The 26,930-nt window shown below is 43.4% G+C and overlaps 2 protein-coding genes across 5 annotated transcripts in view; both read left to right on the plus strand.

Moving 5' to 3' along the window:
- MSRB1 (methionine sulfoxide reductase B1) overlaps nt 1–5,563 on the plus strand; it is a 68,633-nt gene extending 63,070 nt beyond the window's left edge. The window contains exon 5 of the transcript XR_009964072.1: nt 5,553–5,563. The gene's annotated coding sequence lies outside the window, so the exon portion shown is untranslated. The remainder of the gene's footprint in view (nt 1–5,552) is intronic.
- Nucleotides 5,564–10,164: 4,601 nt separating this feature from the next.
- On the plus strand, nt 10,165–25,328 carry MEIOB (meiosis specific with OB-fold). 4 transcript variants are annotated; one of them, XM_062614844.1, is made up of 15 exons: nt 10,165–10,570; nt 11,073–11,140; nt 12,401–12,492; nt 15,710–15,767; nt 17,128–17,259; nt 17,988–18,060; nt 19,214–19,409; nt 19,618–19,718; nt 21,422–21,474; nt 21,570–21,665; nt 22,025–22,126; nt 22,597–22,750; nt 23,124–23,307; nt 23,795–23,881; nt 24,841–25,328. In XM_062614844.1, exons 3-15 carry the CDS (start codon nt 12,424–12,426, stop codon nt 24,967–24,969), a joined length of 1,434 nt encoding a protein of 477 aa, XP_062470828.1. In that variant the 5' UTR covers nt 10,165–10,570; nt 11,073–11,140; nt 12,401–12,423; the 3' UTR covers nt 24,970–25,328. The 4 variants fall into 4 exon arrangements, with proteins under 4 accessions (XP_062470828.1, XP_062470829.1, XP_062470830.1 ...); XM_062614845.1 differs by having other exon boundaries at nt 12,411–12,492; XM_062614846.1 differs by having other exon boundaries at nt 12,417–12,492.
- The last annotated feature ends 1,602 nt before the right edge of the window (nt 25,329–26,930 follow it).

Genomic DNA, 26,930 nt, shown 5'->3' on the forward strand with positions numbered 1-26,930 from the left:
GGGGCAGTGTCCAGCTAAGCTGGAAGGCACTGTCCCCTCGTGAGAGGCGTCAGGGTATTGCACTCGCCCCAGGGTACAAGGGAGCAGAGCTGGTGAAAGCACCCTTTTGTGCTGTGTGTGTTCCACCCTGCTCAGAAACACTGCCCTGAGATGAACTGGGATCAGCAGGGCCAGAGCTGCAGCATCACTGGAGATGTGACTGCAACAGTGCTGTCACGCACCCAAGTGGGGAGGCTGCAAGGTGCAGGGCCCCTGTGTTAGCAGAGGGTGTGAGGATGCTGCAGCAATCCCCTGGTTTCACAACTCCCTTGTAACCTGCTCCGGTCCCTGATATTTGGGGTCTTCTCCAAGACTGGCTTCGTGGCTGAGACATGAGTTTGATGTGAGATTATCTTCTCTGGGAGGTGATGTTTTTGCAGCAAAGCCAAGAGGAGCTGCCCATGAGGGCCCATTGGGACAATCCCATATGTATCACATGGTGCTGAGGATCTCTCCCAAAACCAGGCTGTGTTTCAGATGCTCAGCATCCTGTGGTGATGGGCAGCCCTGTGAAAGTCAGGGGAGGGTCTGCTGCAGCACATCCCCTTCTGAGGGTCTTTATTTTACACTCAGGCTGTTAAAGCTGCTTGCTGAAGTCAATACAATGTCTTGGTGTGAGTGTTCCATGGAGTCTGAGTGTTGGTGTCATGTCATGGCTCTGTGCTGGGCTGCTGGGGGAGATGGTATTAGTATTAGTGGGGTGAGCTCTGCTTGGTGTGGACAGGCAGCTCCAGCAATGCTGTGGCTGTAGGAGCTGGGCATGAATTTGAGCCTAAGAGACTGGCTTCTTGCTGGCATAAATCAGCCTTGTTTGGTTCAGTGCAGCTGTGTGATTTAGACCAGGTCAAGATCCGGTTCAGGTCCTCCTACTGTGCTTGTTAAGCTCCTGTCCTTGAGGATGGTGTCAGTTCACCTTTGAGCTAAGATAAATGACTCTCAGTGTAGCAACACTAAATCTACCCAGCCTTGTGCTTGACTTTCCCTGTCTCTCTTCTTGCTGCAGGACAGGGAGGGCTTCCAGGGAAATTGGGGTTGGAACTGGATGATCTTTAATGTCTCTTCCAACCCAAGCCATTCTAAGATTCTATGAAATACTTGGGACAGCTGAGAGACACAGTTCTGCATGGACAGCAGTATCGGAGTCCCCTGGTGCCTTTCCCCTGGAAGAAGTGCAAGAATTCAGACATTGAATAAATTTCACAGACATTAACTATGTTAATCAAGCAATTGCTTGTACATGGGGCTGTTATGTGCTGCCTTCCCCTTCTCCTCAAGCATGGTCAAATCAAACCAACAAATGACCCTTGCAGGGAGCTTTTGTTTCTAGCAGTGGCCTCCTGGAGTGCATGGTGCTGAGGGTGCTGTGGGGATCCAGCTCCCTGGGTGGCTGCATGTCCCTTGGTGTCTCTTCTCCTGCCTGGATGCAGTCAAGCAGTTGTTTTTTTGTCTGTCACTGCCCTTCTGGCATGAGCAGGGAGCATCCCATGTCCCCAGGGATGTCCCTGCAGTGCTGGCCACCCTGACTTGGAGCCTTGTGCCAGCCAAGAGCTGCACTGCCTCTCTTGGCTTCATTTGGGATGGCAAAGAGCACTTGAGAAGCAGCTCTGTCAGCCTGTGCTGCTGATGCAATCCTGCCAGTTCTGGCAGATGGGCAGCCTCCAGCAGCGTCCTCTGCTCGCTTGGATGAGTTGTGCTTGTTGGACTTATTTACTGCGCTGATCAATGAATACTATATGCAGCGGGCTGTTTTTCATGACCACAACACTGTACATGTGCCTAGTGCTATATTTCAAGGGCATAAATAACACTGGGGCACCAGCAGAAATTAAAACCAAACGGAGAGAACTTAGAACAATTTACACCCAGAGTTTTTCAACACAGAGGGGGAGGAAGGAAAGAAACAGTGGCTTCAGACAACACTCCTGGCCTGTGCCCTTCACTTCATCCAGCCTTCTGCCTTTCTGGGATACCCATGGCTCTGGCTTTGCTCCAGCTGAGGTGGCATTGGCTGTTTCCTACCAGCCACCTGCTTTCCCTGCATCCCACTGCACATGGGAACATGGTCCCAGGCCGGCTGCTGTCACATGCGATTCAAGAGCCCCTTTTGGCACATCCTGCCTGCCCTCGGATGGTCCCAGTGGTGACACTGGTGTGTGTTTTGCTAGTGAGCATGTAACCCAGCAGTATGGGCTGCAGTCACCAGGTTGCTTTGTTTCAAAACCCAATATAGATTGAATTATATGAAAGCAAACTATAATAGAGGGGTTATTGAGTGCAACCCCCAAAACACAGGCAGCAAGAGCTCGATTCCTCTCCCCTCTGGTAGCGTTTAAGCATTTCCCCTGCATCGGTGACGCAGACGTTCTTCATAAATCAGCGGAGGTAGGAGCACATTTGCTCCTCTGTCTTTGAAGAGGCGTCAGATCTCTGAACAGAGGCTTCTTGCTGGGTGATCCTCTGGGGCTGGTTCTCATTTCCTCGTAGGAGGTGGGTCTGGAGCCCATTTTGTGCATTTGGGATGGCTTGCGGGGGGAAAGGGGGAGGAAAATGAATGACTTTGCTTCGTCAAAAAAAGCTTTGACTTGACACCACGAGCACTGTGCACCATTAACATCCCACTGACACAATTATTTACCAGGAAGACACAGATATTGATTTGGCAGTAACCGCACACGGCAGGGCTGAGGCTGTGGGATGCTCATAGGCTCCATAAGGGCAAGCCAGGCTCACCATGAGCCTTGGTTTGGGCTGATCCTGCCTCAGTGCTCTGCAGACCTGACCCTGCTGGGTTTAGTCCACATTACTTTGGGTACTGGTGTGGCTTTTGTCCCTCTGGTGTCATTGCTGGCTTTGCTGTATGCCTAGACACCCTAGGAGGGTGATGGCACTGAGTGATGTGCTGGAGCTGGTGATGGTGAGGGATGCGAGATGGCCACACTCCTCACTGACTACTGTCAGTCCTTTCTGGCAGGTACATCTTCTAAATCTTCTGCTCAGTCTCTGGAGGCCTTTGCTAGATGTAAGCCCCTGTTATGGATCTTTGCTGGCAATTGCGTATATGTGACCCTTTGGAAAAGGGGATTGGAAGGATGGAGAGAGCATGGGATGCTTGCGGGTTCCTGGATGGGAAGTTGCTGCTCTCTGCTGCAGGATCCCTGTGGTGCTGGAGGATGCTCAAGGCTGGTGTAGCTCACACTGGGGTTGGTGGGGCCCCTGCACTGTGATGGTGCTGTAACAAGGGGTTGCTCCCTCTGGTAGCTGCTGTCAGCCCATGGGAAGAGCTTCTGGGGTGCTTCCAGCCTTTGGCTGCACTAACTCCCAGGTGGATGGGGATGAGGGGTGGTACAGGGGAACTGGCTGATGGGTTGCATCTTCCCTTGTACTTTTTAATAGAAGAAAATCTACCAAAGTGAGGCATCAAGAGACCCCCAGCTTCCAGGGGCAAGCTGCAGGGGAGGTCAATGAGAAGGGAGGTTTCCTGTTCAGCTCTGCCCGGTTTTGCCTGTCTTGAAGCAAGGGTGTTAATGCACAACAGCTGCATGGTGGCACAAGGCATCCATCTCCGTGCCAAACTACTCTCATACCCCTCCTAAGCGCCTTGTGTGTGCATTAACCAGGAAGGGCTATCAGAGATGTGTCCCAAGCTTCAGGTTGCTTGAAGAGGAGCATAAGAGGCTTTTCCCCTTAGCACATCACCTCTATGGCAGTCGTGGGATGTGCTAGGCACTAAGGATGGATATGCCTTGGGAGACACCTTTGCCTGGGAATGGCTTGGGAAAGCAGCTGCCCTGGGAGAGCATTGCTGGCCGCAGTCAGGATTGCCATGGTCATACAGACAGCTGCAGCAGGAAGGAACTCCCTGGAAGAATTTTAAGGCCTTTATGTGGCAGCTTTGTAAAGGTAATTGTAACCCAAAGGTTGTGCTGGAACATTTCTGCCTCGCTGGGCCATTTCCACCGAGGAGCTGGCAGCAGGCAAGCTGCTGAGTGAGGAGTCGGCGTTGCCATATGGAGCTCTGCTCTGGCTGCTTGCTAAAGACAAAATCGTACAGGGCCAGGACTTGGCAGCCCTCCCCCGCAGAGACCACTTGTGTGAATAAATGTTACTCATCGGCGTTACTCAGTGTTACAGGATCTGGCCCGCATTCATAAAGAACAACTGCATTTTGGCCTGGGTTCAGCAAAGCACTCACATATGTGTTCAGTGCGAAGCACACGAGCCATCCCGGTGACTCCCTGGGAGAAATGTTGTGTTTAAACACACTCCTTGCTGGATCTGGGCTTTCATCTGACTTGACTTCTGTGCCCTGAATCTCCCTTGGTTTTCCCAGTGGAAGCAGCCCCTGTGTCAGCAAAGCCTCTCTTTCTGTGTATCCATTGAGTCTGGCTGAGACAGGAGCCTTATAAAAGGGGAGCAGGGGATGTGCTAAAGAAGGATGCACTGGGGAGGCTGAGATAGGCTGGCAGGGCTACATCTTATTTCTGTTGTGAAGAGCAGTGAAGAGAAAGGAAGAAATTTACTGAAACTGCATAACTGGGTATTTAATGATAAAGAAAAAAAGAACACAAAAATGGGTTTGATTGAAGCATAAATAGCTGGTGGGAGTTTGTAGCCACAAGCTCCTTCAGAATGTGAGCTCAGAAGATGAGATGAAGAAAGCCTGAGGCACAGGTAATGAAGTCATCCCCGTTGCTATTAGTTGGAGACACTTTGGAAGGGAATCAGACTTCAAGGCTGCAAGTCACAAACCCATCCCTCACATCCCAGCCTGGTTCTTCGCTGGCTCCCCGCTGCCTCTTTGAAACCCTGTATTTATCCATGAGCCAGGAGATCCTGAGCGAGCTGGGCTTTCATCTGCATGGAGATGTCTGCTCCTCTGTTTCTGCACTCATCTTTAATCTAACTCAACCAGCTGCAGTGGAGTTACATCAGGGACACATTTGGCCGCCAGTATTGACTCCACACACAAGTGCCAATTTCCCCTTTCGTTTCAGAAACGGGTAGTTAAGGACATTAGCGAGCTGTGTGAAGCGGGACAGCCATCACCCGAGCAAGCTTCAGAAGAGGAAACACTCTTGTACAGTGAGACAAGAACAAATTCAAAAGAATAGAAGGAACTCTTGTTAGATAGGAAGCGCGTTGCCAGGCCAGTGAATCTGGATGTAGTTAGAGAGGTGCACAGTACACAGCAGAAGTCTGTAATATTTGATTCCAGGGATATATATTTCCGGGACAAGTTGCTAGATTGACCTCTAGCGTTCATTTTCTTCAGGGAAAGTTTCTTGGTACTGTCCTGTTCTAATCGGGTCTCGTACCTTTGCACTCTGGAAAGGCTTCGGAGGGACGTTTGGGGGTTTCTAATGGATAAAAGCTTAAAATGTCAGTGTTGGTCTGCAGGCATTTCCTAAGCAGCTGGCTGACAGGCAGCCAGGCGTACACTGGAAATGTTGACACACGATTACCTAAGGAAGGGGCTGGACGCGGTCCTGGCTCTCGGAGGCAATGGGAGGTTTGCCACCGCCGCGCCATGGCCGAGCGCTCAGCCATGAGATCAAAGGTGTATTTTGACTGGAAAGCTTAGCTTGGATGGGTGGTTGGGATTGCAGTGGTGCTCTGTTCACTGAATTCTGTGGTGGGGGAGAAATCCTGTTTACTCTGAGATCCCAGTTTTCTTTTACAGCCCTCCCCATGTGTCTAGGAGAATTATGTCCCAGGTTTTCACAGACTCATGAAACCCTAGAATGGTTTGGGTTGGACAGGACCTTAAAGATCATCTTAAAGCAGGGACAATTTCTTCTAGACCAGGTTGCTCCAAGCCCCTGTGTCCAACCTGGCCTTGAACACTGCCAGGGATGGGGCAGCCACAGCTTCTCTGGGCACCCTGTGCCAGCGCCTCAGCACCCTCACAGGGAAGAGCTTCTGCCTAAGAGCTCATCTCAGTCTCCCCTCGGGCAGGTTAAAGCCATTCCCCTTGGCCTGTCCCTACAGGCCCTTGTCCAAAGCCCCTCTCCAGGTTTCTTGTAGCCCCTTCAGGTATTGGTATGTATTAGGTTTTCCTCCTTAGGAACTGCTCATGAAGGGATTGAGTTTTAGGCTCTGTTGGAAAGTGGAACAACTGAAGGATGGAAGGGTTTTCCCCAGTTTTGTCTCTGGAAGGCACTCATCCCATGTGTCTCAATTGGTATTGTTCAGTATCATGTGTCACAAACTGAAATCCAGATATAATTCATTTGGTTTTGGGGTTTCATTGATTTGAATAGCTGGAAATGTTTGACTGGCAGCCAACCGCTGCTAAATGTCTTGTTTTTCCCTTCCAAAGTGCTCTTTGCCCAGTGTCAGGGAGCTGTCACTGGAACTATTTTTAATTGTTGTATTTTTCAGTTCCTGATGTTTTGTTGGAAAATACTCCTCATTTGTTTGCTCAGCGAGGGAGGAGGGAATTCTGGTCTTGAGGAAAGTGATGAAAATCCAATTTCACTGACCTCACTTCAATTATGCTGGAACTGTGTGCGGGAGGAATAACTCTCCGTAGCTGTAAACTTGGAGACTCCAAAAAGAAGCACTTTCTATGCCTGTAGTTTCAGGCTTTAAAATCTTGGGCGATCAAAGCCTGATCTTCAAGAAAAGCAAGGTAGAGTATCACTGTGTGGACAAACTGAACTGAACAGACTTGTGTCAGTGGTTTCAAGCAGTGAATTCCCATATAGGCATCTTATTCTGACTTTCTGCTATTAAAAAGACACAGGAGGATTAGATCTAGGATATGTTTGTTTGCTAACTATTAGCTAAAACATACCAGCTACTTAGTGACTACCCAGAAGGTCACAGATTTCAATTGTGGTGTTTGGTTTGTGTTCAGATTCTGTGATGGTGCTTGACGTGACCTGATCTCAGTGCACAGGTTGGTGCTGTGGCTTCCTTTCCTTTCTCATTGCTTCCCTGTGTGACGTTTCTGATCCACCACTGAGCAAATGTTGCAGAAGGGATTAATTAGTGTTGAAATAGTTAAGAATTGAGCTTGCTGATGAAGGGGCATCCAGACCCTGCCTGGGAGAGTGAGAACACTGCCTTCCCCCAGCACGGACCACTGCAAATGCAGTGCTTGCTGCATTCGGGCCCTGCAGATGCCATTCACCTCTGCCTGTGGGGATGGCTGGGTCTGGTTTTAAGGAGTTTCATGTGAATTCATCAGAGAGAACAGGGAGGCTTTGTTGTCTTGAGAGCAGCTGTTGTTTTAAAACACTGTCCTTCCTGGACAGCTGGGAAGAGCAGCACTTGCATGTCCCACACAGATTTACACCTTAAAGAAAGCCTTTTTCCCCTCTTTGCCAGCAATAGGGTTTTCCTCATGCAGAAGAGAGCTGCTGGTATTCCCACCTGTGGTCCTGTTTCCTCACGCACATGTTTAGTGTCTGAGCTGTTCTGTTCATGCTGCTGCTGCACGGACGCACCAGCTTCAGGTCTTGGCATCTTTCCTGCACCAAAGAAGCCAGAATTAGCAGAGATAAGGCAGGAATCAGACAGGGCTTGTGTTCATTTAAAAGTATCTCTGGGTTGCTGCATTTTCATCTGCTGTAGGAGGTTGTGGTGCTCCTCAGAGCGAGGAAATCCCACTGAAACAGCACTGAGATGACTTCAGTGTTGGGGACCGGGATAGGGGAGACATAGAAAGAAGTGAGATATGCCTGAGCACCTGCCAGCTGCATCAGCACCTGCATTGCTGCTTCTAAAGATCCATCCATCACTACTCCATCAGCACTCCTGAGTCTCAGCCAGTTCAGGTATCAACCAAAGCCACTGAAGAGTGAATACCTTTAATAATTTGCTGCTTTTAGTGGATTCAGTCAGGCCAATTACCTAAAATTACAGGTCTGCCCTTTTCATTTTACAGATTCTTTAGGTTCTAAGAATGTATAAATGTTCAATGAGGACTCAGTAAATGCTTTGAGCAGCATAAACCTCACAGAGCAAATATTTCTATGTTGCTCTAGCTCTGAAGATCCTATTGAAGATGATTTCTGAAGTGTCCCTGCTAGCACTGGATGGGGACTGGCTTCCTCTGCATGCAGACAATCCTGATCCTCAAGTACCAAATTGCTAAGTGAATTACCAAATGGCATTTGCACTCCTTGACCATGCCAATGAGTGTGATTTAAATAAATCCATTCATGAAGGGCCTAATTAGCAGGGACCGTGCAATTTGCAGGCAGGGATGGGGAAGCCTCTGCTTAATCACACACAGAATCTGGCTGAATGCTAAGTGCTGCTGAAGTGCTGGAGAGTTAAAATCACTCAGACCTTTCAGGAATCAAGCACTAGATGAGAAAAACACTGAATTAATATTGTTCTCATTCCACAGGAGCTGGTGCTGGCAGTGGAGAGGGGAGCAGGTCCTTGTGTGGTGCACAGCCCTCAGGAAACTGCTGCTGGTCTTCCTCTTGCCTCTGTTTTTCCAGTTGTCAAAGGGAGATAAGGATGCTGATTCCCTTTAGAGATCACTTTGAGGTCAGCTGAGGAGGAAAGCTTGAGTAAAGCCAGGTACAAGCTGAGTAACTTGTTTTTGCAGGCTCTCTTCAGTGTTTGTATTAAGAATTCCTAACGTGGAGAATCAGTTGTCTTTGTAAATAGCAGGAGACATTCAGATTAGATATTTGTTTATTATAAGCCCCCCAAAAGATGTCATTTGCTTACAGTAACCTACAGGAGTCCAAATGGCTGTTCCTCATCGTGCCACATGCCATGTGAAAGGCAGAGTTCACAGCATCCCTGTGAGACAGGTATGTCAATCAAATGAATTCTTGCCTCAGTACCTGCAAGTTAGAAACTCAGCATCTAATCACATCTCCTAGGGAAAGAACTCTGGTCTCGCATCCAGTGCCTTTGTGTCTCTGGCCAGATCAGTGCAGCCCTTCATGATGGCCCCGATAACATCTTCCTACCAGGAGCTATCATGGGAAAGTAAAAAGCAGCTTCTTTTCCCCCAGTGTAGGCACATTGAAAATGGGAGTGGAACAAAACCACAAAGCATCCTTGTTCTGGTGGCTTTGAAACGAAACAAAGCCTGCAGCCCCGCACTGGGGACACCGCAGCTTGGGTTTCACCTGCCCTTTGTGTCTCTGTGTGAAAAGCAGCTCACCCTGGACAAAGCCTAATGAAAGTGGTGACCATGCTGGGCACCAGATGCCAGCTCGGTTCAGCAAGGCTCCGTTTAAGCAGGTGCTTATGAGCCACCAAAACCTTGCTGAGATAGTAGACAAGCTCAGTGCCTGCAAGCCCATGGGCTGTGATCTTGCTTTTCTCACCCTTGGTGGCAATGGAGAGCTGCAGATCTCATTTCAGTTTCAGTTTACCCTGGTTTACCTTGCAGTCATGGAGGCAAGAACGAAACCTGTACCTTTGCCAGTGTTTTTCAGGCCGTGTATAACTTTCCCTTCTTATCCGATTAGGATCCCAGCACACTCATCATCTTCTGCATGTTCGTTAACTTGACCTAATTAAAACAACAGAACCAGCAAAGAAAACCCCTGATTCTGCTCACTGGAGGCTTCAACCCTATGGACCCCAGTTAGATCCATGGCTTGTACTGTCTAAAAGGTGACCTAGGCACCCACCCAGCCGGGCTGTCGGCTCTCTGGCATGCCGTTTGTCATCAGCACGGTGCAATTACCACGGGCTTTAGTGGCACAATAAATACGAGAGCCCAGGTGGTGTCCACTTTCAGCTGTTTAATTGGAGAAATGAAAGATCCTGTAAGACACAGCCAACACCGAGGGCTTGTCAGCCTGCACTGAAGCCTTCAACAGCCCTGACCTTGAGGCCATCACACTGCTCACCAGGAGTAAGAGTTTTTTATGATGCAGAAGTGAAGAGCATCGATTTTTATAAAGGAAAATCATTCCATATGCAATATAAAGGGACAAAACGGCTCGCTCCAGTCTGAGAAGCTGGGAGTGCCGTGTACCAATCAATACAAATCGTATCTTACACCATCCATTCTAATTCATGTGGAAGACACAGGTTATGATTTCTTTTCCCACCCCTTTAAGAGCTACCACAAGAAAAGATTTAGGGAATGATTTCTCCAAAGCTTTCTGAGATTTGGTTTGGTTTTGGTGTGGTTTTGGAGTTATGATCATAGCAGAAGAAGCTTCACTTTAGACTCATGGGTTAGTGCCTTGGTGGCTTCAAGCTGAGGTGACTTGAGAGCCGCTTGTGACCCTGCTGCATGCATTTGGGGAGGAAGAAGTGTTCCAGGGTCTCCTTTGGGGTAACACTGCAAGAAAATGCAGACGTTGGTCAGAGCAGCAGCCACAGATGCAATCGGGAGGTTCACATCAGCATCCCGCAAGGAAAACCTCGGGATGAAGCCGCTGCCCCAAGCGGGATGGGCACTGAAGTAAAGCCCCACAGAGCAGAGGGCTCACAAAGGAAGCGAACCCAAGCTCTGGGCGCTCCTGGACCTGACGCAGAGCCCTCACTGCAGCTGGGGGTGCTCCAGCCCGGTCCCTCTGTGCCCAGCACCATTGCTCAGGTATGCACTCAATTTATGGTGAATGGGGTTATTTTTGGTGGCCATCCCCTGATCCGCTGCCCCTCATGGCAGAGCCTGCCCATGGAGGCAGGTCACACGCGGCGGGAAGACGTGAAGGCATTTTCCCGCCAAACGGACCCGCCGCCATTTTGTCTCCCTGTCCCTCACGCCTTCCTCACAGGGCGCTCCCTTCCCACCCCGGCTGTGTGTCCCCCCCAGTCCCCTCTGTGGTAAGGGCTCCTTCCTGGCACCATCGCTGTCTGTGTGGGATGCCCACCATGTGCTGCTCGGGCTTGGGCAAGGAAAGCCATGATTGTGGTGATGGCACCATGCAAGAGGAATCTCTTGAAGCCTGGCTTTGGGGGTGCAAGCTTGTCTGGTGCCAGGCACCAGCTTGGGGTGGGGTAATGGTGCCAAAGGCTTCCTACTTGTATTTAATATGCTACTTGTATTATACTACTTGTATTTATTGTGACTGGCATGTTCTTTCTCCTTGAAGAAGGTCTGTTCCTGGGTGGTGGTGAGGTAAAGGTCCCTTTGCTCCCTCAGGAGCTCATCCCTGCCTCTGAGGTAAGGAATGGCTGCGACTGCTCGTTGCAGCCTCCCTTGTCAGGGCTGCTTTAAACCCTAAAATACCTCTTAATCTCCCTTGGTTACACGTGTTACCAGTGCTGTGTTCTCTCACTGTGGTGTGAGGTGTGCCATTTAACTGTATTTAACTTCTTCTGAGGGCAGAATATTAACATGCCTTGAAGGGATACTTGAGGTAACCTGTTCCATACCACAGGATGGGAACAGGCTTTCGGGCTTCACTGTAAGGCAAATTTGGGCTATCTTTCTGTGAGTTTAGTTTGAAATGCTCTTTTAGAAGCCACTTCTCAGGTAACTGCTTGCAAATTTGGGCTATCTTTCTGTGAGTTTAGTTTGAAATGCTCTTTTAGAAGCCACTTCTCAGGTAACTGCTTGCCTCTTTTAATGTGCAGACTGTCAATTTCTGTTCATCGCTACTGCTAGGTTTAACCATTCTCACACAAGGTACAAAGACTGTAAAAGCCATTCAGGACCTTGGTTATAAAGTTTGAACTGGGCTCCTCTGGACAATATCACTTCTCTCATATTAAGGATTTAGGCAACTCGATGGATCCTTTAATAGAAAACTAGAATCTGACAGCTATTTGTTAAATATCAATAATGTCTCTGGGGGTATCCATGAACTAATAAGAGGTATTCAGATGGGTTAACAAAGCACCCATGGCCTGACTTGGGCATCCATAGAGAAGACCTGAGCGTGCAGTAGCTCACAGGAATGCTATGTTGGCAGCTTGAAAATAACCTATTTTTACCAGTTTATTTTAATAAATTCAAAAACTTTTCTGCTTTGAGGAAAGAAAGAACTCCCGTTTTCAAGTAGTTTAATATTAAGCCCAAAACCTCAATTAAAGTGGTTTGCAACCCAACACTTTTCTTTCCTCCCATGTAAATGGCCTTTTATATATGAACTGCCTCATTAAATTCAGCTGGATTTCCCAGACAGAAGGAGGGTAAATATTTTTCAGAGGCTGGTGCTAATGGAGTCATTTAATGGCAAATAAATAAATCACAATTACAGACCTTTATTTGAGAAGCACAGGTAGAGCAGTTACAGTCAAATTCATAACTTACCTTGCCAAATACAAACTCCAAAGAACTGTCTGCTTCAGATGGCTGGAAAGTCTTTTTATTGAAAACAGATGCTATTTAGGTCAAAATATTTGTGTTAAAAATGACTTGTTATTCTCCCTATGAATGGTTTTAAGTGATTTGTTTGTGTTTTTAAAACATCTAAATCAGTTTTCTCAAGTTACAGATCAAGAATGGCTTATTCTAGTTCAACACAGGACTTTGTCGCACTTTCAGATCTGCATCCAAGTCTTGCTCGTCCTGTAAGTCTCATAGACATAGTACTTTTGTTCCCAAATGAAATTGTATATGACTGTATTATATTACTGCAAAATTATGTAATTGATGTATATTTAGATACTAACAGCATTAGTCTAATTGTTAGATATAAAGTACCTTACCTTCTTTGTGCATAAACCAGCAAAATGAAAATTGATGCTGCTGTTGTCCATAGTATGTGGATGCCACAACTATAGATATTGACTGGACAATTCAATGTCTGAAAGTATCAGAGGCTTCTTTGTAATGTTTTAAATGGATGCTGAATTAGTAAAGGCATGTACAGAGTCAGCATTATGTAGTCACAATACATCCATAACCCACAATAGTCTTTCACAACAGGCTATGAACCCAAGTCCTGAAGTCTTTACTTGCATGCTCAATCCCTCTGAGCTAAATAACATAGTCCTGGATTATTCAAACAAAACTCTTGTTGAATGGTATGGCATTTTACCTGGATAAAAATCTCACAGTTGCATGTCGGAGAGGATCACTTCTGTTCCTTTAGAACAAAAAGCAGGTTTTGTAGTTGTCAGTTTACAAGGAGCTAAGAATTTTGCTTGTAGGAGGACAGGAGAATAAGATGCACTAAAAGGTAAACTTAACAAACAGCAAAGCTTTATGGTTGGCAAATTTGTACAGATGTTTGAATATGATTTCTTTATTGTTGTCTTGATGTGGGTGATGACTATCATCACTGGAGTGTGCTTTAAAATTCACTATTATTCTCTTTGGGTTTTAGATGGTTGAATAAAACCCAGGAAGTCTGAGGAGTGGAATTTTTCATTCTCTGCTCTCCAAGATGTTTTAATACAGGAAGGAGAAGGCTGCAATATTCTCTGTTGCAGTATTTCCCACCATCACTGTGCAGCCCAATAGCAATAAAGTGTCTTCTGAGAGTTCAGTGCTGCTGGGAGCTGGAGCCTGGAGAGCTAAACAGAGGCAGCAGTTCCCCATGGATACCCTATGAGCTGTAGTGTGGAGTTACAGCCCTGTCTCCCTGTGCAGCTTAAAGTAGCTGCCCTGTGAAAGTCCTGATGCTTGTGAAAAGAGCAAAACCAACTTTTCCTATTCCCAAAGCTTTGTGTTTGAGAGGGCAGAATATATCCCTTTTCCCCTCATATATTAAACAACTGAAAGAGAAATCATGGAAAAGGGATGAACTAGGAGAAGGAGGTTTATATCCTCTCAGAGTGGTACTGTATGCTCTTTCTAACTTTTTATAAACTCCTGGTCTCCAGCAAAGCTTGTTTAATCTGTCATTCCCAGTTACTCTCAAATCGAGTGATCCTCTAATTTGGTTAAAAGCATTTATTTTACAAAGCAAACTCATCTTGAGTATTGCAATTAGCAACATATGGAATCATAGAACCACAGACTAAAGTAGTTTTACAAAAAGCAATTTACTAGTATCTCCTGGTCGAAAGGTCTGCGTGCATTTAGGATGTTAAAACAGCTGAGCACACATCATTCACAGAATCAAGATATAGTTCTTTTCCCTTGCAGTTTATTTTTTAACAGCGAAATGGATCAAAGCCCCAGAAACTTTCAGTGTGTTAATGCTGTAGTCTCATGATCCGGTTGAACAACCTTAAGCAATGCCCTGCCAGAAAAGGCAGGCTGGCCCGCTTCCTCCTGCAGGCAGTTCCGCTCCTCCTCCCCCGGTGCAACTGGTGCTTGTGTAGTTGCACAATGAGCTGATCAAGGAAATGATCTCTGGAAGTTTTTTCTACCCTCTTTCTACTCTCTCCCTCCCCCCCCCCCAAATACTTTCCAGCCAGATCACTTCCTTCTCGCAGCTTGCTGTGCAGGCTGAGTGCTAATATGAGAGAGGGGTGAATGTATTTGCAGCAGGGAGAGAGGAGACCTCCTTTGGAAACTACAGATTTCCAACAGCTTAATTCATGTGGAAAGTCATCCTAAAATGTCAGCTCTTTTGACTGGCAGTACAGGGTGTGTTGCACTCTGATCCAATTGAATTTTATTTTTAGGAAACAGAACCAAGAAGAGAAAAATCAAATCCTAATCTAAATCACTGCATGTTGTTTTCAGATATAAAGTATTCTGTTAGGACTTGGAAGAACTAGGATGTTACACTGTTCATTCCCATCACTGTAGGATAAAACAGTTACCTTGCTCCATCTAGTGATTAAAAGTAAATTGGGAACATGAGATCTCATTTCTGAGCACACGTCAATATTGTTACAGTCAGCAGGCTGCATGGCTCTGTGAACAGGGCAAAATCCAGCTCGTGTGAGTTACTAAACAGTTACTCTGCCCCTTCTCTTGCTGCAATGAGGAAGTAATGTTTGGAAGGACTTCTGCAGTGCTGCAATGTCAGTCTGGCCTTTCTTCCATACCAGCTTTCACTGCTTACCTCTTTCATCCCAAACTAGCACTGCAATACTCTTCTACTGAGGAGAAGCTTTTTGATTAGAAATCCCACCACCACACAGCTATATATTAGCTATAAATATAAGCTATATAAATAAGATAGAAATGTATCTTTCTCCCTGTGCTCCTAGTAGTTTTGTTTGACAATTGAGACTGGGCTGCTTTTGCATAACAAATACAGGTTTAGCAAAGCAGAATAAGATTGATTTTACTTTGGATCATCCAAAACGTTTATTTCCTACTCTCCCTTTGTGGTTGCTTACGAGAGACAGGCAGCAGGAAAGAGGCACCTGTAGAAATTAATGTTGCTTAGCTGAGGACAGGATAAATAGCCCTCCCTGTGGATGTGCGTGTGTGGATCTCAGTGCTGACAGCAGGGGAAACCTTGGATGCTTAACTGCAAAATAAATCCTGTCCAGACTTTTCATGGTGCATTTAAGGAGATCTGAGACCTGTGCAGAGAGCATGAAAAAACATGATTGCTGCCTACCTGAGGAGAGATTGCTGTAGAACAGCCAAAATAGTGAATGTTTGGGGTGAACTTTTGTCCTCCCATTGTCTTTACAACCAGAACCAGATGTGTTTCTTTTAATATTTTTATTAGTCACTCTTTTTTTTTTATTCAGGGAAAATTGTATGTTTGTGTTTTAGGTCTCAGTTCATATGCCATTGTGGAATAAATAGATTAACATGATTACTAGTCAGAAACATGTTTATTATCATCAGTAGAGTACAAGTCCACGAAATCTACTTCATCACACACATCTGTGTTTAATACTTGTATTCTATAATCTTTTTATTTTTCAGAATGTAATCGGTGTGGTTATTGGGAAAACAGATGTCAGAGGCTTTCCAGACAGAAAAAGTACAGTCCCTTTTAACTGGTTTTACTTCATTTTCTTATACAGTACAATTTGGTATCTATGACTAAAATCAACATTTAAATGATAAACAGACTTCTTACTGTAAAATGTATAGAGTAAAAATGCAAAAAAGAAATGTGTGTGTGTTTGGAAACCAAGATGAAAGAGCAGCATCAGTTTGGCTAAACCTTATCAATTAGACTTTGCTTGGAAAAACTCCATTATGGAAGTGTTTCAGGGTCTGAAGAAGATAGTGCTGGTATGGACCCAATGATAGAAATAGTGCCAGAATTGATCTGGGCCCTTTGTGTTCATTCTCTCTTAAAACAGAGATGTTAAGGAGATGTTTTGAGGAGTGAAACAAGTAATTTCTGGTCTGAGTAGTGCCAGCTTCATCTTATTGTATGCTCCTAAAGAAAAAATGTGTGTAACACATTGTTAACCCAGCATTAGCTGGAAACTGAAGCAACGTATCTACAGCTCAGGGTTCATATAGACACTGTTAGGAAGCATCTCCAGTCCTAGAGAGCTGTTCCAGCCCTGTGTGAAGGGCTCCCTGGCACCATGCATAGCTGCCCTAGGGATGAATTAGAAGGAAGTCACCATTGTCACCAGGGACACTTCTACATAGTGTGAAAAGTGTATTTGTATTTGTGCCTCCACGGGACTGTCATCAGATTATGCTTACTCTGTGGATCACTATACAGTTTTCCTTGATAATTTAAAATAACATATTGCATAACGCTGTATGATCCATGGGAAGCTGGAAGAGAAAAGAGACTGACACCCTCTTAACCCTGAACTTCCCATAGAGCTGGAAACACTTTGCTTTATTCATTTAAACCCCTGGACAGCGATGCTGCCTGGGGTCTGCAGCCTGGTATGCCATCGTGGTGGTGTCTATGTTATTGTGGTGGCCTTAGAGCACAGGCATCTCAAGATGTGGGCACAGCCATATCAGAACAGCCTACCTGCTGCAAAATTTAGGCTACTACATACACTGGTTCATAGTATCATTTCATGCATTAGTCCTGGTTCTGCGTTTGCCTTGAATGCACTGGATGCTCTTTTATTTCTCCTCATTGGATCTGTAAGTTTATGTGGTGCTGCCCCAAATTAAGTGAATGTCTGCATGGATGGGACCGTGCAGGTACACCCTGAGCACGAGTAGTACAACCCCATTCGTGAACACCAGTGCGTTTACTGAACAGTCTGCTGACCTCTAGTGGGACTCTCTAGAATGCGGGCTGTAAATTCATGACAAAACTCAGGAAAACGTCCAAATAGCAGGTTATAGCCATATATTCCAGATTGAAATCAAGCTGTGCTAATGAACTGTAACAGTGCTGTTTATTTTTGCAGACATTGGGTCTGAAAGATACACCTTCAGTTTTACTATTCGTGATTCACCAACTTACTTCATAAATGTAAATTCTTGGGGCAGAGAAGAGTACATTAGATCCCTTTCGGAAAGCTTCAGAGTTGGTGACTGTGGTAAGTTGGAGTTTATTCTTAATGGTTTCTTTTGAATGTATTTTGGGTATTTTTTTCCAGTACATCAGTGTTATGAGTTTGTGGTTTTGCTCTATTTTTCTCTGAGTACTCAGAAAACATTCTAATTGGAAGCAAATTGTTCAGTTATGTTAAGTATAAAGAGGAAAGGAATAAGATTCCAAATATTAAATTCAAAATCAGTAAATATGTCAACAAAAAGAGCAGACACAAACCACTGAATGCAGCCACCCAGAACCTACCTAGAGTTAATGATCTAAGTTCTATTTGGTTCTTATAAATGATGAAAAATGAACTCTCTAAAGTAGTTTGATGTTCTGTTTTGTCTTCACTTAGTTTTGGATGTGACTATGATTGTTCATAAAAACACAACAAAAATCATATACTTTTATAGTATGTGCTTTTATCTTGTTAATAGAAAGACTTTGCTGCCCATGGTTGGTAGATCAGAGTGTTTGGATAAAAACTTGAGTACACACATGAGAACTTGGTGTTGGTTTGTTTCCATTCGGTGTCCTGAGGACTCCTGTGGGAGTCTGGATATAATATTGGCTGTCTGGACAGACACAGTTTTCAGAATGAAAACATTTGGCAGCAGTTATTGCACGTACCTTTTCCATTATCAACCTTGAAAACAGCCATTCTTGAAAGCATCTCTCTTTATATCTATGTTCAGTTTTCTAACATTACTTATCAATGGTTTATTTTAGTTACAATTGAAAATCCTTTAATTCAGTCAAAGGAAGCAGAAAGGGAAGAAAAATTCAACCCTGTAACTCCTAGGTAAGTTTAAAGCAGAGACTGGTAGTTCTTTCCAGAAAGATCCAAGTTAATACTTGTTTTAGTTGCCAGCCAAGGATTTGGGGTTAGTTGTGTTACGTAGCTGTACCTTCCTCCTTGTATTCAACTATCTGTGGTCAAATATCTCAAGGAGAATATATTTCTCAGTATATGGTCATAAAGTAACAATGCTCTGTGTAACTAAAGAGAGTAAATTTAATTCTTTGAGTAAAGCCTACTAAAACTGTTTGAAATTGATGTACTTATGTTGCCTTTCAGTGTGTTCTGTAAAATCTGAACCGTTTGAAGCAGTATATGAAATTACAATTTTAAGTAATAATTTAGATATTTTTAGTTTCATTTATATAGCTAAGATACAGACTAAACACCTGTTCTTTAATTAGTTTTTTTTTCTGAATTGGTCATATTATAATATTTGTAATCATATGGCATGCATAAGAATATTGTATATATGCACACGAAATTAGGAAGTAAGAAGTTTTATGTCCCAGTTTGTTGAGCATCTCTAAGCATTGTAGCAAATGTGCAGCTGTGAAAGTTATACTCACTTTCTGGCTAAGCAGAAAGAAGTAAAAGAACAAATGTGAGATAGAAATTTGACTGAGGGAAAGTGCTCCTCTTAAATCTATAGATTTCATAATAATTTTAAAAATATATTTATCCTGAAGACATCAACTATATCTTATTTCTTCTGGCTAACAGCATGTCATAAATATTCCTGAGGTTATGGAGCTATTACTTTTGAAAGCACCTTACCAAATCCAGTCTGACTGGAGTTATGTCACGATGCCAAAACCTCTCATTACCTGGATTACAGACATTTCAGAACTGATTTTATTTTTAGTGGTTGATAAAGGCTGAAAGGTTTGAAATATATATTGTACATTGCTAGCAATTCATGCTGGCTTTTCAGTTCTGTGTATAAAGTACATGATAATAAGTTTTCTGTCAGAGAAAGGTATATAGTTTTATTTTAGAGCAAATTAATTCCAACTTTTCCACATCTTTAAGGAAAACACTAGACAAACAAACCAGCAGTTATTTCCTCATGTGAACTGAATGAACATTTTACACTGTTGATACCTTGGTGAGTGAAATGTTGATCCATGAGCTTTGTTTTGTGTATACTATCTAGTTGCTACAAACTAATCCTCAGTGAAAACCATTCAGTCGTCCGAACGTTTTCCTGTTATGAAATGGACACCAAACTGCTTTCTCTGCTGCATCTGCCTGTCAAGGAGCCTCAGGATTATTATTCACTGGGTGATATCATTGCAAATGGACAAAGCCTTGATGGAAGGATCCTTAATCTGCTTGCAGCTGTCATGTCAGTAAGTTCAGGAGGCACAAGAATCATGTTTTTCTACAGTACCATGGGTAACTTTTTGGTTTGGGTTTTTTAGTGGTCTACAGGGTTTTAACTCTCCCCCCCCCCCCCCCCCCCCCCCCCTTTTTTAACTCTTCTATTTTCTCAGTTATTACTTTCATTCTCCCAAACACTTGCTAGAGGAAAAAGTGACTTCCCTTTTCTTCTTAAAGGTTGGGGAGCCAAAGTATTTCATGACTTCAGACAAAAGGAAAGGTCAGAGGTGTGAAGTAAAGCTGTATGATGAAACAGAGATGTCTTTTCCAATAGTCTGGTAAAATGGTTTTCTTTCAATTCATTGAAATACACAAAATAATGCAAAAGTAGGTAAAGAAATTAACTGTAATACATACTGCTACCACACTGTTAAATCTATGGTTATTTGGGTGGCAACTCTGAGGTACACTGAACAGGGGCTCAAAAAAGAGATTCATTAGACTGACCTTAAATATATTGTCTACATTTATGACCTGCTGACAGACTGTGAGCTCAATGATTGCAAAATGAAGCTTAGTTCCAAATAGTTTCATTTCTTAATGCGGAAATTTGAACCAATTCAGGCAATGGCATTTAAAACCAGCTGCAAAGGCAACATGCCTTCCACAAACAAGGGGGGGAATGAGGAACATGCTTCAGTTTTGAAGCCAAGCAGAATGAACAAGTGGAATAGATAGAGGCTGGAAGAGTTTTTAAGTGTTTAAAATAACACAGAAACATTTTGATGCTACTTTGGCCATACTGTCACACTGTATTGCATTTACAAACATGGCTATGTCTATACCACTTATCCATGTATACAGTGACTTGTTTACACAGAAATATTTGCATTTTGCCCATTGTTTGCTCAATAAACCTATGGCTTATCTCTGTGCAAGGGTATGTGGGCACTCAATTGCAGTGGGTTTGCTGTTTGTTGGTGAAAATGACCTTTGCTCCCTAGGTAGAAATAGCAAGATAGCATTGTGCTCTGTGGCTGAGTCACAAACTCTATTATCAGTCCACGTAAGGCTTAACATAGTTAATGTATACACACAAACACACATAAGCATCTATGGTGTGAAGTTTGCTTGCCCTTGAGCTGCCACTGATGTTAACTTGCAGCAGCACCTCCAACAGTCTTGTTTCAGTGCTGGTATGTGGTGATACAGAGCTGTACACCTCAGAAGTGCTCAGAAGCAGAGACAAGTTGGGGTTACTGTGGTTCCCCTCAGCTGTGTACTTTGCACACTCATGGAGTCCTTGGTAGAGTCAGAGATTCAGGAAAAACTTGAGAAACAGCACTGTAGTGAAGAGATCTCAGAGGCTGCCACTGAAGAGGTGCCTGAGTGATGTTAAATGAAAAGCAAGTATCTTAAATCCTTTTCCAAGGGTTAAGAAAAAACCCACCAGAACAGAACTATGCTTTGGCAGTGTTCTTGCCATCCAGACTGATGAGAAATGGAATGAGATTTCATCAAGGGGCCTAACAATCAAATTATCATTCTTGAGGGATACCACTGACCTCACTCAAGTCTCATCATCCACAGCTACAAGGATTCCAGTGCTGGAAAGCTGGCTGAACGTCTGGCCCAGTGATGTGAGCAATAGGCTTGTACCCACAGAAGAGGCGCAGCTGATGAGCAGTTATTTTAACTGTGATTTTTTTTAGTTAGAAATTACTGTTGTCCAAGCTCTGAAATACAGTATTTTTCCAGGTTTATTCTGTATTTAATGATTTTGAACAATCTAATAACCCTTTATCCTGTTTGGCACGGAATAAAATAGGGACTGTGTTAGACTGTACCTAAAGCATCCTGGCTGGCTGCAAACTAGATGCCTGTGGCTACACCTGGCATTTCATTTGTGTGTCCATGTAACAAGGGAGTTTTATCCCCTTTGATCAACTCAGTTATAACTGTATTACTTAGTGGTTAAATACTTAACAGTTTCAGTGCTGTTTCAAAACTGTTTTCATGCATTAACTTTTTTTTCATGTAGTTGGGATAATGAATCCATCCAGCTTGCACAGAGTTGGATCCCACAAGAAACAGGTGAAATAGTCCGGCTTTTGTGTTTTTTTTTACTGTAGTTCTTCACATGATACTTATTTTACAGTAATATTTTGGTGTTTTTTTTTTGTGCACAGTGATATTTGCATCAGATGTGAGGATAAACTTTGACAAATTTAGGAACTGTATGAGTGCAACTGTGATATCAAAAACCATCATTACAACTAATCCAGGTAAGAGCTGGGGCAGTATTGCTTTGCTATTAGTAATCATTTCAGGCTAGAATGCAAGGATAAATTGATTTGAGGCCTGATTTTTCCTGCGTGCTTGCTTCAGAAAGCTCCCTGCTTCTTGCCAAGTAGTGACCAATGCTTTTAGCTTCCACTGTTCTATCTTTTTATTTTATTTGTTTTATTATTTTATCTAAGGAGCCTTCATATATTCCATATTAAAGTAATAAAAAGAAAAACATCTCTTGGCTCATTCCAAGGGACCATGCGTTGGTGCTACCAGCATAAGTTGTAAAATATAATTATGTTGATATTTTTACATTCTACATATACTAATAGCTTTAAAAAATACATTTTTCAAGAAACAGCAGAAGCAAATGTTCTCTTCAGCTTTATAAAAGACAGCGCACAATCGGGAGGCTTGTATGACAAAGTGATGCAGCAGTCAAAAGACTCTGTTAACTGTAAGCATGGATCCAAACACTTTGATTTTGCTGAACTCTAGCATAGCTTCATAATGCAGCTGAAGTATCAGGTTCTTGCTCTGTGTGCTCATAGAAACAAATCTGAGGTGGCTGAATATTTAAAGTTTAGACTGTTGTTACTAGGGATGTCCCTTTTATCATCAGTTCTGTATCTTCATGGTTGGTGTCTATAACAATAAGTACAAAAATGGAGATGGAAAGTTTATGTCAAACTCATTTTGAGAGATACAAAGATGTAGTAGTAGACATTTTCCTATTTCTAGTCCCCTTTTGTTTTACTTTTTGTCCCTAAACAATAAGCCTGCTTCAAAAGGGGGGGTGGGAATGGGACTTTTCTGATGCTTTAGGTCAAATCCTTTCCTTTTTATTCCCTCAAGATCCTTTTCTGTTGTTGCTCTTCTGCATAGTTTCTTTCTCAGATGCACTTAACATGTCTTTTAAACTTCTAGTGGAGACTATAGTTGATGTTTATACTGTGGAACAGCTGAAGGAAAAAGCTTTACAGAGTGATGTGAAACTTGAACCCGTCTATGGAGTTATTTATGGCTACATTTCTACGCTGAACATTGATGATGATGCATCTAAAGTTGTGCGCAACAGATGGTAAGCAACTGCCCCTGATTTAAATCTGTATTAAAAAGTGCTTGTCCATCCTCTCCTGATCTAAATTAGATAGAACAGTATTTTAGTCCAGTTCCAGACAAGGAATTAAACTCCTCTGGAGGATGCCGTGTGCATATCTGCTGTCTAGACTTCCAGAAGTAGCAAGGAAGAGCTGACTTTATGAATGACTTGCTGTTTCTGTTCCTAGAGGAGCGAAGGAGAAAGAGGCCATTTTGACTCAGACTTACAAGTTTAGAAGATGAAGATTTTCTTTAAAGATTAAAAGTCTCTTGGAAAATCTCAGTCTAGAAAACAATTTCAACCAAGGAGGAAACGCTTTAATATATGTATTAATTATCTTCTTCTGTTTCAGTTCAACGTGTCGTTTCATAGTGAATGAAATGTCAAACACATGTACTTTCTGCAGTGATATCTCTTCAGACTTAAAGTCAGTTTTTGCAAGCTTTGAGATACTCGTTGATGTGACAGATCACACAGGCACTCTTTATTCTTGCTCCCTGTCTGACTGTGTGGCTGAGGAAGCATTAGGATGCACAGTAAGTGGAAAGGAATTAGGTTGTTCTGATTTGTTCTGAGCTGTGAAGCTGGATGAAAATTACAGATGCATGTAAATATTCTTTGTGTATATGTGTGTGTACTGGTTAAAAACTGCATGTATATATTAATATACACCCTCCCACCCATGGCTTTTTAACAAATCAAAAGTTAAAGTCAGTAGTTGCTAAGAAGAAATGTGTTAAATATAAGAGTGAACACCCTGAATACTGCTTCATTTTCATTAATTCACACTTTGCTGAGAACACATTTAGAATTCCCTTTGATTCTTGGACACCCTGCAATTTATCCTGATTAATCTGACTTTCTTGGTAGATATATCACACCAAACACCATGTTAAATAGAAAAAATACAGCTTAGAAATGCCTAAAAATACGCGAAATGCTCTTTTCACCACGATTTTGTTACAGAGCTGTTGTTCTAATTGTATGCTGAGGAAGTGTTCTGTGCTGTCCTGTTGTTAACAGGTCCAGGAATTCCTCACTCTAGCAGAGGGCAAGAAGACTGCATTGAAATGGAAACTTCTTTTGGAACGAAGCAAGATTTATTTTAAAGTTAGTATCTGAGGTTAATTGAAAGCAGGGGCTGTTTCCCAGCAGTATATTCAGCACTGAAAAATGCCATGTCGATTCTGCTGAACTCTTAAAAACTAGAATTAGGTTTTGCACATATTCTGAACATTCCAAGTCAATAGTCTTTGTCATACTTCCAGCATTAGAGGATGTCCCTGCAGGATCAGATGTATCCAGGCCTCTTCCAGGCAAATTAGGAAAGACACAAACTGCTCTTGGCCAGTACTTATTCGGGAGCTGACTTTCCAAAAGTACACGTGATTTATGCTCAGTAATGATTTTTACTCATGATTTCATACATGACTTTACTCAGCCACTGACTTCTATGGCTACAGGTTTATAACAAATAAAGTTAACAGTATCAGTTGGCAAGAATAAGGTGCAGTCAATATATGTAACAGATTGTTTGTGGGGTTACCCAAGTGTACTGCTCAGTTACCTGTATTTTTGGAAATAATGTGATTAAGTATGTTTAAAATCTGCAATTCTCCTTAAAGCAGCAATGATATTAGGTTCACACACCTGGAGCAACTGCTAAAAGATCTGTCCTTATTTGCAATGTCCTTTACTTTTTTAATTGCATTGCTGTACTAGGGTCCTTTTCCATAGAACTGCCTGTTCTAGGATAACTCTAATCAACTGGCACTGGAACTGGTGAGGCACTGGCACAGGTTGCCCAAAGAAGTGGTAAATGCTCCATCCTTGCCAGTGTTCCAGGCCAGGTTGGACGGGGCTTGGAGCAACCAGAGTGAGGTGTCCCTACCCATGGCAGGGGGTTGGAACTGATGATCTTAAGGTCCTTTCCAACCCAAACCATCCTATGTTTCTACAAAATATTTATAACCAAATCTGTCAATGAAACATGCTGTGTGATATTTAAAGATAGTATATTTCAAGTGCTATCCAGCAGTAAAAACAAAGATCCTTTCTTATTTTTGCAGGTTACTGTGTCACCCAGCTGGAGAACTGGAATGAAAATAAATGTTCTTTCATGCAAACTGGCAGACCCTATAGAGGCAAGTCAAACCTTGCTCAGGAAAGAGATTGGAAATAAGAGATTATGCCGTTAATAACAGCGAGGAAAAGACTTCCATCACTGTATTATTAGAGGTAGAATGCTGCTGTCGTATTTTCTAAGTAGAAGGAACACACATTACTAATACCTGTAAGTGGGCTTCTGTGTTTTTCCTTTTCAGGTGATTGTACTTTAAGAAGTGTACTAGGGCCAGCTAGAGCAAAGTTAGTTCCGCTGAATTCAACCCCTTGCAAGGAGGGTGGAAGCTTCCTCTACTGTTAGAGTATCTCTGAAAGAATCAGAAACAACAAATAGTAGGAGACAGGTCTGTTGGAGTGCTGTGTTTTTAACTGCCTTGCTACTTACATGTTACTTCTGTGTTAGTTCAGCAAATAAAGACCCACTTTCAAATACTGCCTGGGTTTGTGGTTCATGTCCGTGAGTCCAAACTGGCAACTGTAGAGGCTTGGAACTAGCCCTCATGTTTCAAGTCTGCTTTTCTTTAGGGCAGACTAAGTCTGATTAAAACAGTCATCAGTTACAGAGGTCTCCAACAAAGGATCAAGCTCAAGACTATAAGCAGCAGAGAAGAAAGGACTCTCCTTCAGCAGGATAGTTGTTCTTAGCTGAACATGAAGAAACAGGTATGCATATTTTGCCTTTCTCCATGTATTTTCTCCTGTTTTTAACCTTATTTCTGTCTCTAGCTTTCCCTACAGCTGGTGTATTTACTACATTCACCAGTCTTCACCTTCCATCAAGAATTCGTCTATTTCAAATAGTGGAAGATACCTTCGCCCTTCTCTTGCAAAGCATCTGTTAGGCTGGAATGCCCAGAGACGCTCAGACCACCCCTAGTGCACTACTACTCATTAAAGCAACATGGCAGAGAAAAAGCTACTCCAGCAACAGTAAGTTTGACAAGCAATCCACCAAGATTGCACCCCCTGCTCATGGAAGTGGGAACAAGGGATGAAATGCACAAAGAAGCAGTGTCATCGTTGGGTCACTGCATGCCTGCTGTTGCAGCAATAAACAGCTTCAACATTTTCCAGCCATAACAGCTAAGCTTCTGAAGGGAATGTTTCTAATCACTGTAATCCCACCTCAGCTCCTCTGCCCATACACCGTGCCAAGGACTAAACTGGAAATGATGCTGCTATTGCCACAGACAGTAATGTTTGATAGGTGAAGAAACAGAAATTGTACAGAAAGTGAATTTAATCCTTCCCCTTTCAGAATTACTCACCCTCATCTCCCAGGCTCAGCCCAGCTCTCTTGGCCTGACTTTGCTGGGCCCAGCTCATTGAGTTGCAATGAATTGGGACCACTGCTGACAGAGGCAGGCTTAAATCATGGGGTGCTTTGGGTCCTGTGAGCCAGGGGCTGGGGCTGTTTGGATATAACCACTCAATGTTTCAGTTGGCTTCAATTCCTCAGGATTCCTTTGGACAAAACCTGAATCCTGTCAGCAGCACTCAGGCCTCATCACACCAAGAACTTCTGCAAGTGCTTCAAGCCATTGATGTGACTCAAAACACAGTGAACTGTTGGTGTGTTTGCATGACTGGTGCCTGGCACAGCGCATGCAGGCAGCCAGAAGCAAGTTGACAGCAAAATGTCTATTTTACCTACCCAAAACATTCTGCGTTCTTTTCCTCAGGTAATTTGCAGCATCCTGGACCACGCTGCCTGTCTTTGGGATAATTTTCTCTATAAAACTCTCCAAATGCACTTTTAAAACCAGAACTTTCCTAGCGGTTAAGATCTCCTGCCAAGACATGGAAGCGTTTAACTTTGGCGTTTGGTACCTAAAATAACCCATCTGGTTTTGTTTGCAATTAGTCAGTTCTGTTCAACCCTTCAAAATGGTAAGTTTTGAAGTTTAGGGGGAGGGATTTAATTATATTTTACCACCTAACTCTGTTACTCCTTTGAGTTGAAAGAGAACTCGCTGACATGCAGCGGTGAGGAGCGTTCCATCAGCTGGAGTTTGGAAATGGGAAGTTACACAGT

This window comes from Pezoporus occidentalis, unplaced genomic scaffold (assembly GCF_034315485.1).
Source record: "Pezoporus occidentalis ecotype Australia unplaced genomic scaffold, CSIRO_AGI_Poc_V1 ctg178, whole genome shotgun sequence".
In the NCBI taxonomy this organism is placed as follows: Eukaryota; Metazoa; Chordata; class Aves; order Psittaciformes; family Psittacidae; genus Pezoporus; species Pezoporus occidentalis.